At 28.3% G+C, this 13,936-nt stretch overlaps 1 protein-coding gene across 3 annotated transcripts in view; it reads right to left on the bottom strand.

The window, feature by feature from the left end:
* Positions 1-13,936, bottom strand: part of LOC100200854 (BAI1-associated protein 3) — a 72,657-nt gene that overhangs the window by 6,308 nt on the left and 52,413 nt on the right. For all 3 annotated transcript variants that reach the window (XM_065796272.1, XM_065796271.1, XM_065796270.1), the window contains 8 exons: positions 13,177-13,246; positions 13,039-13,080; positions 12,839-12,910; positions 10,912-10,995; positions 10,655-10,733; positions 6,097-6,135; positions 5,895-6,018; positions 5,548-5,765 (listed from right to left, as the gene is read on the bottom strand). In XM_065796272.1, the coding sequence (XP_065652344.1) occupies positions 5,548-5,765; positions 5,895-6,018; positions 6,097-6,135; positions 10,655-10,733; positions 10,912-10,995; positions 12,839-12,910; positions 13,039-13,080; positions 13,177-13,246 (728 nt within the window). The remainder of the gene's footprint in view (positions 1-5,547; positions 5,766-5,894; positions 6,019-6,096; positions 6,136-10,654; positions 10,734-10,911; positions 10,996-12,838; positions 12,911-13,038; positions 13,081-13,176; positions 13,247-13,936) is intronic.

The raw sequence follows: 13,936 nt of genomic DNA, 5'->3' as shown, positions 1-13,936 counted from the left end.
GCAAGAGCAGGTCCAACTACGTTTACAATGCCTTTTTGCACCTTGTCTAAAAGAGAAAGGGCATCATTAGAAGATCCGCCCCAGATATGGCAACAGTATTCTATACAAGGCTGGATTTGAGATTTATAGAGATAGAGAATAGAATCGGAAGTAAGAAAGTGTCGAACTCGATAAAGAGATACAACCTTAGCAGATGCTAATTTTGCAACAGATTTGATATAAGTATGAGTTAATCCTAGAAGGTGAAGAGTAGATGACTCATCGATACATCACTGTTCATAAATATAGGAAGATGTAAATTATTGCGATAATGATTGGCTGAAAAAAATTAAGTTTTAACTGTATTGAAGTTCACCAGCCACTGTAAGCCCCATGCTGTAGCAGAAGTGAGATCCTTTTTTAAGCTCACTCCAAGCCCACTCCAAGCAATCAGAGAGTGTTGGCTTCTTATCACGACAAGAAGAAATGGTAGTATCATCAGCAAACAATGCCACCTTAGATCTGAGAATATCTGGAAGATCGTTAATGTAAATTAAAAAGAGTATATAGGGACAAGGATAGAACCTTGAGTTACCCCTGAAGTTACAGGATAAGAAGAGTGCTGTCCATCAAGGACAACTTTTATACTACGTTTGGAAAGGAAGGATTCAATAATCTTAAAGATGTTGCCAGATACACTATAAGAAGAAAGCTTATGGAGAAGACCAGCATGCCAAACTTCATTAAAAGCTTTTGAAATGTCAAGAGCGATGGCCTTAACTTCTCCATCTTTATCTAATGCACAATACAACCTATCAGTTATTACTGTTAACAAATCAGCTGTAGAACGAGAAGATCAAAATCCATATTGATGGTCAGAAAGTAAGTTATTAGATTCAAGATGAGAAACTAAGTGTTTCTCAATTAAAGATTCAAAAACCTTGCTTATGATAGGAAGAAGACTAATGGGACGGTAGTTAGACGAATCAGATTGCTCCCCAGAATTTTTGAAGATAGGGATAGCATATGCCGCTTTCCAGCAGGCTAGAAAACAAGACTCTGATAAGCACTTGTTGAATAGTTTTGAGAGTATAGACTGCAGCTCCGGAGGACACTTCTGCAAGATAATAACAAGTATGTTGTCCGGGCCACAAGCTGTAGAAGAGTCTAAGCAGGAAATCACTTTAGATACAGAAGCTGGAGTGATACGAATGTCAAGCAATCGATCAACCTGTTTGACAGCTATATCAGGTAGAATGCAACTAGTGGAACCAAAAGATGATATTGATGAAAAGTTTTTAGCAAACAATTCAGCTTTGTCTTTAGGTGAGGTGACAAAGTCTGAAACATACAAGAGAGGTAGAATTAAAGATTTGAGTGAGAACCTAATTTTTGAGATGAGATACAAGATTTCATGACATGAGAATAGCGGACTTTGGCATTAGACAAAACCTTTTTACAATGGTTTCTAGCAGTAATAAACAGATGTCTGTTTTCTGGAGAATTGTTTTGCTGATAGATATGGAAGTGACGATTTCGATTGGCAATTGCAGCAGCACAGTGTGAGGAAAACCATGGAGGAGAGTGAGGCTTGACCTGGAATCGTTGAGAGGGAATAAAAGATTCCATGCCGGGCTGAATCCACAAAGTTATGTAAGAAGCATATTTTTCAACAGGAAGACAAAAGATTTCTACCTAAGGGCCATCACGAAGAAAATCACGGAAAGAGTCCCAGTCAGCTTTAAGGCAGTTGCAAGAGGTACAATAATAGGGGGATACAGGTGATGAAGAAGAATGAGATATTAGTTTTAGAGAGATTAAACTGTGATCAGAAGCACCTAAGGGTGAATGTGGAGAAACTGAGGACTGACTAGGATCAGAAACAAGACATAAGTCGCGTAGAGAAGGTAAATGATTCGGGTTGTCTGGAAAGCGAGTTGGAAAGTTGACTATTTGAGTTTGGGATTGAGAAAGGTAAAAGTTGTGGGCTTTAATGCCTGCAGAATCACTGACACTAGAGCCAAGCCATTCAGTGTGATGAGCATTAAAGTCACCGACAACAACAATATTAGCTGATGGATAAAGAGAGACGGCTTACTCAATATGATCAGAAATAACATCAAAAAGAGTGCAGTCTTGAGATGAAGGAGAGCGATATAGAACAAAGATATATATATATATATATATATATATATATATATATATATATATATATAATATATATAACATATATATATATATATATATATATATATACATATATATACATATATATATACATATACATATATATGCATATATATATATATGTATATATATATATATATATATATATATATATATATATATATATATATATATATATATATATATATATATATATATATATATATATATATATATATATATATATATATTAGGGTGATCCAAAAAAACTTTTTTTACTTTTTGTTATTCCTAAGGTCTAAATGTGTTCATTTATGAAAGAAAAGATTGTACCAAAAAAATCGACCAAATCGGTTAATATTTAGAGATCGCGCTGGGGCGATCTTTATACCCCTCTAAAATTGGAATTTTCAAAAGTTCAGTAAAATATTGACCTTCGTTTTCTGTACACATTTCAGTTATTTACCGTTCGATTTGAATAAAATAAAAACGAAAATAAAGCTCTTATTACACATAATAATTTTTATTAAACAACATTAAACAACATTAAACAACAACAGCTGCTCATTGTCGCCTGGTTTGTTTAGCACTCAATGTTGATTTTTTTGCATCTGGTAAGACAGCCCTGTTTTCTGCAACTAAATTTAGTACATACTTTTGCTGCTCTGCATCTTTTGTTAAGACAGCATTAAAGTTTTGTACTAACTTCATCCCTCTTTTGGCACAATCATTAACAACTTTAAGAGACTTCACTACTTCTTTAGAGTCGGCATACAACTCATTGTTTTTCCAGTTTGAAGGATCTTCTTCAAGAAAGGAAATGTCAATATTTAAGAAATTAAAAAATGAAAGTGATTTACATGTTACAAAGTCCTCAAGGGATTTATTCATTACATTTGTAATATCTGCTAATTTCTTTGAAGGCCTATTATTGTCTACGCATTGACGCTGAAGGGCAGTTATCATTTTTCTTTTAACTTCAATCTCTACATCATCACTAAAAAAGGCCAAAGATATAAGTTCTTCACTGAAATACCATAGATGCCGCTTCATTGCCTTGGTTGCAGCGGTCGCTATATTTTCATTCATTTCACCTAGTGGAATAAGATTTAAAGCACCTGGAAGGCTCCAGGTGCTTTAAATCTTATTCCACTAGGAGGTTGCTCTCCTAAATATATTAGACATAATTCAAGAAGTTCTTTATAATCATCTCGTGGTTGTGAGTCTTGCAAACATTTTTTAAAGAAATTAATTATAGACGATTTTTTTTCAATCGAGACGTTTGAAAGATATCTTTCAGCTTCTTCATCTTGCACTGTTGGGCTACAATCATCTTTCTTGATATTCTTCCAGGCTTGTTTAAATCGTTTGAAAATAGCAACATCTGGTCCGGACGTTGTTGGAAAATAAATTTTAAACACAGATCCTGCAACAATTTCAGTAATGTGATGACAACAAGCTAAATTCAATAATTCTTTTCCTAATTTTTCTTCAAGTAAATTACAAGCACCTTTCTCAGATCCTGTATTGCTAGTTGTGGTATCAAACGACATGCCACAGAGAATATTAATAAGATTCGAAGCGTCCCATTCATGGAGGGAGGCTACAACTGCATTAGCAATGGCTTTTCCTTTTGAATCAGGAAGTTTTGGAACTCCCAGAAGTTTTTCAACACCACGCCCTGTTACTAAAACTGACAAATGCTCAACATTTCCACTTCCATCGATGTCTGCCATCATTTTTCCATCCCAATGAACTACAAGAGGTACATCCGGTTTGAAATTTTCTTTCGTTTCATTGTAATGAGTTTCACAATAATCATCTTGCCCTATGAAAAGTAGTAACAGATATAGAGAACTCTTCAATGGGAGCTCCTAAACTTTGCATTAGAGCTGCTAAAGTTCGCATTGCCAACTGATTGCTTAATTTTCCTCTATCTAAGGAAGCGACAACTTCAGGAGTAATAATTTTTTTTATAGAACGCTTCCTTTTCAGACCGGAGCTTTCTGCAACATCATCTTTTCCTTTCAAAACTACGATATCATCATGATTGCTACTAGCAGAACTTGAAGGCGAAGTTGAATTCTCAAGAACAACTACTTCTTCAGAGCGTTGTTTCCTTAATGCTTCTTTTTGCAAACGTTTATCCAAACTTATCTCTCTGCAAACTTTATTTTCTTCTTTCTCTGCATCATCTTTATCAATGGAACCCAAGACCATGTTTCTATCATCTCGTTGATCTATGAGGAAATCGCGATCTTCAGCAATTTTTATTAAATCAAAAACATTAGTTGGCGCAATATCAAAAAGTTTCATAATTCTCTTTTCAAAGTCTGTTACTTTGCTTCTAGCAACAGCTGATTTCTTATTTCTGTCTTTTAATAGATCCGTATATTCTTTATGAAATTTTTCAAGCCTTGTAATTGCATTATCCTTTCGAATTGTAGGAATTTTAGCTTTTTCCCAAATTTCACAAGTTGATTTGATAACTGTTACCGAACTTTCATGTATACTCAATTCTTTCACCTCATGGTGGAAGAAAAAACATTTTAATACTTCCAAAATTTTTGGAAGCTTAAGATGGGAAAGCATTGATATTGGTTGACCAATTAACCATTTTGCTGTAGAACTGCGTGTTGACTTTGCGACTGCAGCCATTTTAAATTTTCTTTAATACAGTGTATGAATGAAAATATATTTTGTTGTCACCTATATTTCCAAACAAAATTAGTTTCATTGAAATTTGCAATTATATCACTTTCTTAAAATATTGTAATTAATATTAATAGTCAAGCAAAATAGATAAACTATTGTAATTTTATTTCAGGAATCACAACACTCTCGATAAAGTCTCGAACTGAACTAAACCATATACTAAACCAATATAATAAAATATAATGAAATTTGGCTTAGTTTACAATTTATTTTGCCGCTTTAATATGCATTTAAAAAGGAAATGTTGTTTAACAAAAATTATTATGCGTAATAAGAGCTTTATTTTCGTTTTTATTTTATTAAAATCGAACGGTAAATAACCGAAATGTGCACAGAAATCGAAGGTCAATATTTTACTGAACTTTTGAAAATTCCAATTTTAGAGGGGTATAAAGATCGCCCCAGCGCGACCTCTAAATATTAACCGATTTGGCTGATTTTTTTGGTACAATGTTTTCTTTCATAAATGAACACATTTAGACCTTAGGAATAACAAAAAGTAAACAAAAAAAAATTTTTGGTCATTTTTGGATCACCCTAATATATATATATATATATATATATATATATATATATATATATATATATATATATATATATATATATATACATACATACATATATACAAATATATATGTGTGTGTGTATAAACACACACACACATTTTATCATATAAATAAATATTACCTTTAACACAATCGCCAATTAAAGGGGCAACACATAAGTTCATTTCTATTTGAGGAACAGAGCCAAAGGCTCCCTGCACAGAATCATGGTGTAAACCTGGTAAATCCTGTAGACCATAAAAAACCTCGCCTGATAAATCATCATCAAGTCGATCTTTATCATAAATAGTAAACAAAAGAGTTGCACCATTTTTCAAGCAATCAGGGTGTGGAATATCACTGAAAAAAATTGACAGTAACAAAGTTAAAAAAATGTAGTAAAGCAGTAAAAAGTTATAAAAATTATAAACTTTTCATAAAAATATTGTATTGTGCGTACATTAACAAAAGATAATAACTATCACATACAATTGAAAACTTTCATCAAACAATGGAAATAATGTGCTTTTTTGAATACTTGTACTTTTTGTAGACTGTTTGGGAAACAAATGATCTGGCTTTAACTGCAAAACCACATATGGATCAGAGTAACCTATGACATTTTAAAAGATTGTTTTAACAATTATTGACAAAAGTTACAGCAAATACAAAGATATGTATTTAAAAATACCACTGGTATCCATAGGTAACAACTTTTTACAGTTCATCACTGAAATGAAAATAAATAACGTAAAAATAAAAAAAAACTACATAACTTGGTATAAATGTTAGTCAGAAAAAAAAATTATTTGAGTACTTGGTGTAGTTAAGGCAATTTTAAAAAATCATATTGTCTGCGTGATATTTTGTTGACTACAACATATTTCCGTTAAATGATCAGGCCTGTGAATTTTTAAAAGACGAAAAAACTCTTTCTTGGTCAGAATTCTAGTATTTTTTGTGAAAATTGATAGAAATATTGTAATTTGACAATTATATATAGTTAATAAACTTTAGAAACAATTAGAACTAGGATCTAAGTGGGTTAAGGCACTTTTTCAAAAGATTTTAACTAAGCTTATGTTAACGCAGATGAGTAAAATTGATCTAAAGACTCCAAAATGGTGTTCTTTAGATTCACTATTAGGGGTATTAAAAAGGTTTTGAAAATTATATAAAAAAAGAAAAGTTTCTTTAAATATTAAAAAAACCCTGAATGAAAAAGAATTACAACATCTAAAGCTCTTGTTTGGACTTAATATGCTGATAAATTCATGCTAATTTCAAAATAAAAGAATTTGTAAATCGCCTTAACTACACTGAGTAGCTATTTGCACAGGTGATGTATCAAACTTTTAAAAAGACAAGCAGTTGAAATATATATTATTTGTATGATATTTTGACACAGCAAAAAAAGGTAAACAGGTTTTGCCACTTTTACTACTTTAATGTCCAACCTGATAAGTATTAACCTTATACCAATGACTGAATAATATTGAATAAACTATTTTTAGTTCAACCACATTTAAAAATTTAAAACAAAAAAATTATATTCATGAATAACTTTGGCATTCTTATAAATTTCGTAAAATTGATTGAAACTTCATTTGAAAATAACTGCTAGGTTATTCTCAAATAAGATTAATCAAATAAAGTTAGAGTTTCATAACTTTGTCAAAACGATATTTTCAGTAGGTTTTTTCGGGGAAATATTGCCTATGTAAAAAGAGTTAAATACTTATGTTATTTTATTAAATTAAAAACATTCTGTGCACATGTTGATGCAAAAGCGGACTTCACATGCCCATTCATAACAAGAAAAGTATTGAAGCCAGTTTTCTGAAGAATCCACTCATGCTACACTGCACACACAGCAATGAGTTGATTTTTTGCTGTTTCTATTATTAGCTCTTGATATACTTGGTTGCATTCAATTTGATAATGATTAAAAACTATGGGACCAGAATTTCCTCAACTTTAACCCGCTTGGTTTTTTTTGATTGGATAAAAACTTCCTTTTCTTCAAGCCACTTTGTAGTTTTGGATTGGAAAACATATTTAGAAACTTTTAATACTATAGATTGTTCTTTTTTCTTTTTGCTTTTCAATGTTTTAAGTGCTTATGTGTGCAGAATGTGGTTTTATATGATTTGCATTTGAAATCTTTAATGGAGAAGCAATGATTTTTCTTAGTAACAGAAAACTTGCATCTCTTTAATGAAAATCGTTACTATCACTAAATGACTCCTCTTTTTTATATTTGTGTTTCTTTACAGAGTTACAAGAGGGTACAGATTACAGAGGGTACAGAGTACAGAGAGTACAGAGTACAGAGGGTAGAGAGTACAGTCAACAATATACATCTACAATAAGCATCTTTAATAAGTCCTGTTTTTGCTACTACCTTTTTCCATACACTGTTAAAAACAAGAACTGATTGCGAGGTAAAGAGATCACCTCACAATATTCTACTTGGAAAAAAATTTACTTAAAATATTGTTTTGACAAACTTATGAAATCCTAACCTTATTTGATTAACCTTGTTTGAGAATAACCTTGCAGTTATTCTCAAATGAAGTTTCAATCAATTTTACGAAATTTATAATAATACCACCTGGAGCAAGAGTGACATGACAATTTTAATTTATAACATTAAACATCAAATCATATTTAAAAGTTATAATAACCAATCAAATTAGATGGTAACTACGATCAATCAATAGTTAGAAGGTTTTAATTTAAAATATTAAACATCATCTTAGTTTGGTGGTATCTCAAAATAACCTCTTTTCTTGTAATATTAAAAGTGGTGAAATCACCCTTATGGCAAAATTGGTTTACTCTAAAAATATAAAAAAGAAAAAAGAAAGAAAATAAAAATAGGGTTGATTTACACTTATAATTTTCATTAAAATGTAAATACTAAAATTATATTCATTTGACTTTTGAAAATTACGCAAATTTAACTTTAGAATAACATATCCCATAAAGAAATTGCAACTATATATAGGATTTTATTTTTTTATTACCAATTTTAAAATAAATAAACAAAAAAACGTTTGTTTAAAAAGTTAAAGTTGATAGTAAAAAACAGTAAATCAATTGCTAACAATTAAGAATCTGAGTTTATGATAGCAAACTTGTCTCTAAATGCAAAGATTAGAATGCAAGCATGCTGAAGAACAAAGAACAATTTACAACCAATTCTAAAGCTTGAAAAATGTTTTAACTGCTCGAAAAATGTTTAATTAATTTTAATTTTTCTAGTTTGAATCATTTTAAACTGTTAAAACAATTTTATTTTAGCTTGTATGTTGTTAAATCAAAAATTTACTTTCAACTTTAGTTAGATATTAAATTTAATTATCATGGGCAAAGCAAAAATGGCAATGATGTTTATCTGATAAGATTGACTGGTATCTTATAGGATAAACTAGTTATTGATGCTAAACCTCTTCTAAATACCTTCAGTCTTTAAGATAAGCTTGAGTAATTGTATGAGTTGTGGGATTGCGTCCAAAAAAGCTTGGTTAATTTGGAAGAAATCTTTAACTTTTGTTTTACAAAAATATTATTTTATTGGTTTTATTTATTTTATTTTTATTATTTTACTGCAATCAATCATTGTGTTGTGCCAACTCTAGTTTGATATAATGTTGCTATGTTGCTATGTAAATCTATGTTTATATAATGTTAAATGTGTACTGATGTTACATTATAATGACATAATCACAAAAAAATTTTTACTATTGAAAGACAATATACAAGACAAATAATAAGTAAGACAATAAACAAGACAATGCACAATATAATTAATAAAAAGTAGTGATAACTTTTCAAACTCTAAATGCCACCAAAAATGCATCTGATAGTCTCACAGCAAGAATTAAAAAAAATTTCATGTTTATACAATAATAATGTTTTAATGAACAACATTAGAATGTTGTTTGTTGCAGAGGAAAGCATCTTGAACGAATTCATCAAGCTTTGTTAACAATAAAACCAACAAGTGAATCAAAAAGAAGTTTTTTGCACAGCTAGCACAATTTGTACCAAAACGAAGTCTAGTTTGGATGATAAATCACAAGATACTTTATGTTTTTTAAGATTGTATTTTGTTAAATTTTTTTTTTTTAACTATTTTTAGATCATATCAAAATGACTGCAAAGCAGAAAATCATTATGCTTCAGATAGAAAAATTGGCAAACAAGTGAATTAAACAATCAACCATCAACTCAATCCAGATTTAGTTATTTTTTACTTAAAACAGTATAAATTAGATTTACAATAAAGAACCATAAGTAAGTTGTTACTATGCTTGAAATTAAAGTCAAAGTTAAGTTATTTGTAGTAGTTATTTAAGAACAAAATCTATAATTAAAGTTTAAGTGAAGCTATCAAATTTCAATTGAAAATTAAATTTTAACTTGAATAAAAAGATAATTTTTAGAGAAAAAATTTTTGTTATTGTAAAAGATCTGTATGAAATATTAGAGAGAACTTTGAAAAATATGAATTTAGAGTTAAAAGTGAAAAAAGATTTCTTTCAGGCTTTAAAATGTTTGATGCAGGTACATAATTTTTTATTTTTCTTCACAGATTAATATATAATAATAATTGATAACTGATAGAAGTTTAACACAGTATGTTCTGCATACTATTTAGTGCTTGACTTGCTTTTTATTATACTAATGTCATAAGGTTCTGACTTTAGGTTTAGATATTTTGTTAAAATTTTGGTTTTTATTGATCTTTGGTAAAACTTTTTATTAACAACTTTATTAGACACATTACTTAATAATTTTATGAAAGAACATTATTTGATTATATTAATGACTTTATTATGCGAAAATATTAAAAATATGCTTTAAAAAAAATTACTTTAAAAAAAACTGTTACATTGACAACATTAAATAATTGACAATAATTTTGACTACAAGCAGTTTTACATTTGCAAATGGTTGGAATTCTCTTCAAAAATATATCAGCAAATAATTTATTTAGAGTTTGAGCATGTCACATAAATAAATATGCCAATAAATTTTTCCTAAAAATTAATACATGCAGCCTATCAGGCTGTATAAAGCACTTGAATGAACAACTTGCTTTAGCTTGGTTATGACAACCTTGCCAAAAGTGATTTAAAATTATATGCACTGGTGGTGGAAATTTTTTTAACTCAAAAATAGTGGGTTTACAAACATCTAAAAACATAAATCATACATAGTTATTAAAAAAAACAACCTACCATATATATTTAAAGTCCTTGTACGATTGCAATAAAATATTTTGAAACATATTTGTCCTAAAGATGAGTCAGCAGTTTTCTAAAAATAAAATTTTTTCTAAAGCTTTGTTTTGTGAAGGGCTAAGTTTTTATTTTTTTTAACAAAAAAAAAAAAGAAAAAAAAAAAAAAATCTCAAAATAATATCAGCTGTAATGACACAATAACATCAGACTTAAACTGTAATCAAATATAAAGAAATATACTTTTCATTTTTTACCTGAAACTCGCACATGTTAACATAATATTCTTCTATTAACTGTTCTGTACTCGAAGCATTTAAATGCATTAACTTGATAAGTTTCTATGAAAAAATATAGCACTGTGTTTATGTAAATTAAATGGTTTATTAAACTTGATTACTAAATTTGAATCTTTGATGGATTTATTGCAGATTTAAAGCTAAGATTATGAATATTTTTGCAATTTTGGTAAAAAAAAACTCTATGAACCAAAAAAATGTAAAATTTATGAATAAATAACTTATGTTTGTGTACTCCTAATAATTTGCAAATGGAGCAAATAGTAATATTTTTTAGTAATAAGCAGTATCTATAGTATTTACTAAATGTTTTAGAGCATATTAAATTTAATGGTTTTTACATAAAGTTTACTTGATTTTTTCATTTTTAAACGTTGTTAAGAGTCATTTTTTATTACAAACTGTAATTTTAAGACCTTTACTATATAAATATATATATAAAACCCATGCAACTATAAACCTGTATCTTTATCATCTGTAGTTGGTAAAGTCATGGAAAAAATAGTTAAAGATAAAATGATGAAATATTTAGTTAAAAATAAATTAATCAATAAAAGCCAACATGGATTTGTTAATAATAAAAGTTGTGTGACTGACTTATTGGAATCTCTAGATTTTATCACAAGTCAATTGATAATGGTTTGGATGTAATAGTTTTGTTTCTAGACTTAGCCAAAGCATTTGATTCAGTTGATCACAAAAGATTATTGTTAAAATTGAATGCTCTTGGTTTTAAATCAAAATTATTAGACTGGTGCCAGGAATTTTTAAAGAACAGACTTCTAAGAGTGATGATAGGAAATAATAAATCAGAATAAAAAGAGGTTGTGAGTGGAGTACCACAAAGATCAGTGCTAGGACCACTATTATTTGTAGTGTATCTTAATTTCTCCAACAAAATAAAATCAAGCTGTAAACTATTTGCTGAGGACACAAAAATCCTTAGAGCAATAAAAAACGATAATGATATTATTGAACTTCAACAAGATATAGACTTATTAATGGAATGGTTGAATGAGTGGTTGATAAAATTCAACCAGCAAAAATGTAAGGTTATGATAATAGGAAATAACCAGCACAAAGTTTTAATGAATAGCTTTAATCTACACAAGCATGGAAAAGGATTTATGAGTGTACATTTCAGATGATTTGAAATGGAAACACCATGTAAATAAAGCAGTAAATAAAGCAAACCAAAAGCTAGATCAGATCAAACTCACTTCTAGAATTAAAAGTTTGAAAGGATACAGATATGAAGAGAGATAAAAAAAAAAGTTAGATTTACTATCGCTGGAGAACAGAAGTAGAAGGGGTGATTTGATACAAACGTTCAAATATTTGAAAGGGTATGATATCATAAGTTTTTACACAAAACCCGAAATGCTAGATAATGGATATAAAACTAGAGGTCACAATAGTAAACTGAGAAGGCAATATACAGGAAATATAAAACAACATGATTTTTCACCAATAGAGTAGTAAACAACTGGAACAATCTTAAACAAAAAACAATAGACGCAGTCAGTATCAACCAATTAAAAAACAAACTGGATGAACATTTTAAATACTAACTTTTGTTATGTTTGTATGTTTGTGTGTTACAGCTGTTACAGCTACAAACTCTACGTAGTTTGGACTCATCACTCTTCAAGTGTACAGCACTATACATATATATATATATATATATATATATATATATATATATATATATATATATATATATATATATGTATATATATATATATATATATATATATATATATATATATATATATATATATATATATATATATATATATATATATATATATATATATATATATATATATACACTTCCTTTTTAACACCAATAAACAAATATATTTAATTTACAAAAAAAAAACACCGTATATGAATCAAATGTCAAACTCTCTGCAGAAACTCCTTTACCATCGCCATAAAAAAACTCCATAACAACCTAAATAAAAACAAAAAGTTTTTAATCAATAAAATTTACTATACTTAAATATAAATATACAATAAAATTTACTATACTTAAAAAAAATATACTATACTATAAGAAAACAAACTTTAATAAAAACTTACTGGTAACAACTTAATGAGTCTGTCATAATGGCAAGCTTGTAACTAAACGAAATCAACCAATCAACCATAAAAGCATGTTCAGATAAAGTAATTAATTTTACTACATATATTATTACAGTTAATTTACAAAAAAAATACTTTGGTACAATCTTTTTCAACTATTTCTATTGAAGAAGCAACAAACATCTCCCAAAAGTTCAATAGAATTCTAAATATATAAATCAAATCTAATTATACCTCACAAACACTTACACCCCACCCATTTACGTTTTTTATTGACTTACAATTCTAAATACAATTTTAAATTTAAATAAAAATGTATTTAAAACAAAAATTAATTTTATTAATATAAAAGTTTAGGCAATTTCACTGCAAGATTAAGAAGCGCTACCATTAATACCAGCACTACATACAATACCAGCTCAGAAAACAAAAGTATTATAAAGATAAAATCAAAAACTTTTGTCAAAAACAAAAGATTTCCTGAAAAATTAGTTGAACATCTGTTTGACTAATTTTTAGTAATTTGGATGTTAACCAATTTTATTCACAAGTCTTTATTTTAGTTGATTTTGATAATAATAAATAATTAAAACTTTAAAATATTAAGTCTTTTAAATGATTTTAAAATATTCAACCTCTGTGATACTGATTTTTTAAGGGTTAAGAATTTATTTTCTTTAAGTTTGTTTACAAATATTTATATCATGTAATAAGTATATTATATATAATAATAATAATAATACAGACAAACAATATATAAATATAAAAAATAATAAAATAAAAAATATATATAACTATAATAAATATATAAATATAATAAAAGCTAAATATATAGCAGTTTAATGAGGAGTACAGTTAAATAAAGCAACTAATGTTTATAACAATGCTTACAACA

The sequence above is a fragment of the Hydra vulgaris genome, chromosome 04, assembly GCF_038396675.1.
Source record: "Hydra vulgaris chromosome 04, alternate assembly HydraT2T_AEP".
NCBI lineage: Eukaryota > Metazoa > Cnidaria > Hydrozoa > Anthoathecata > Hydridae > Hydra > Hydra vulgaris.
Note: the sequence above shows the minus strand (reverse complement) of the source record. Positions and strands in the feature narration are given on the sequence as shown.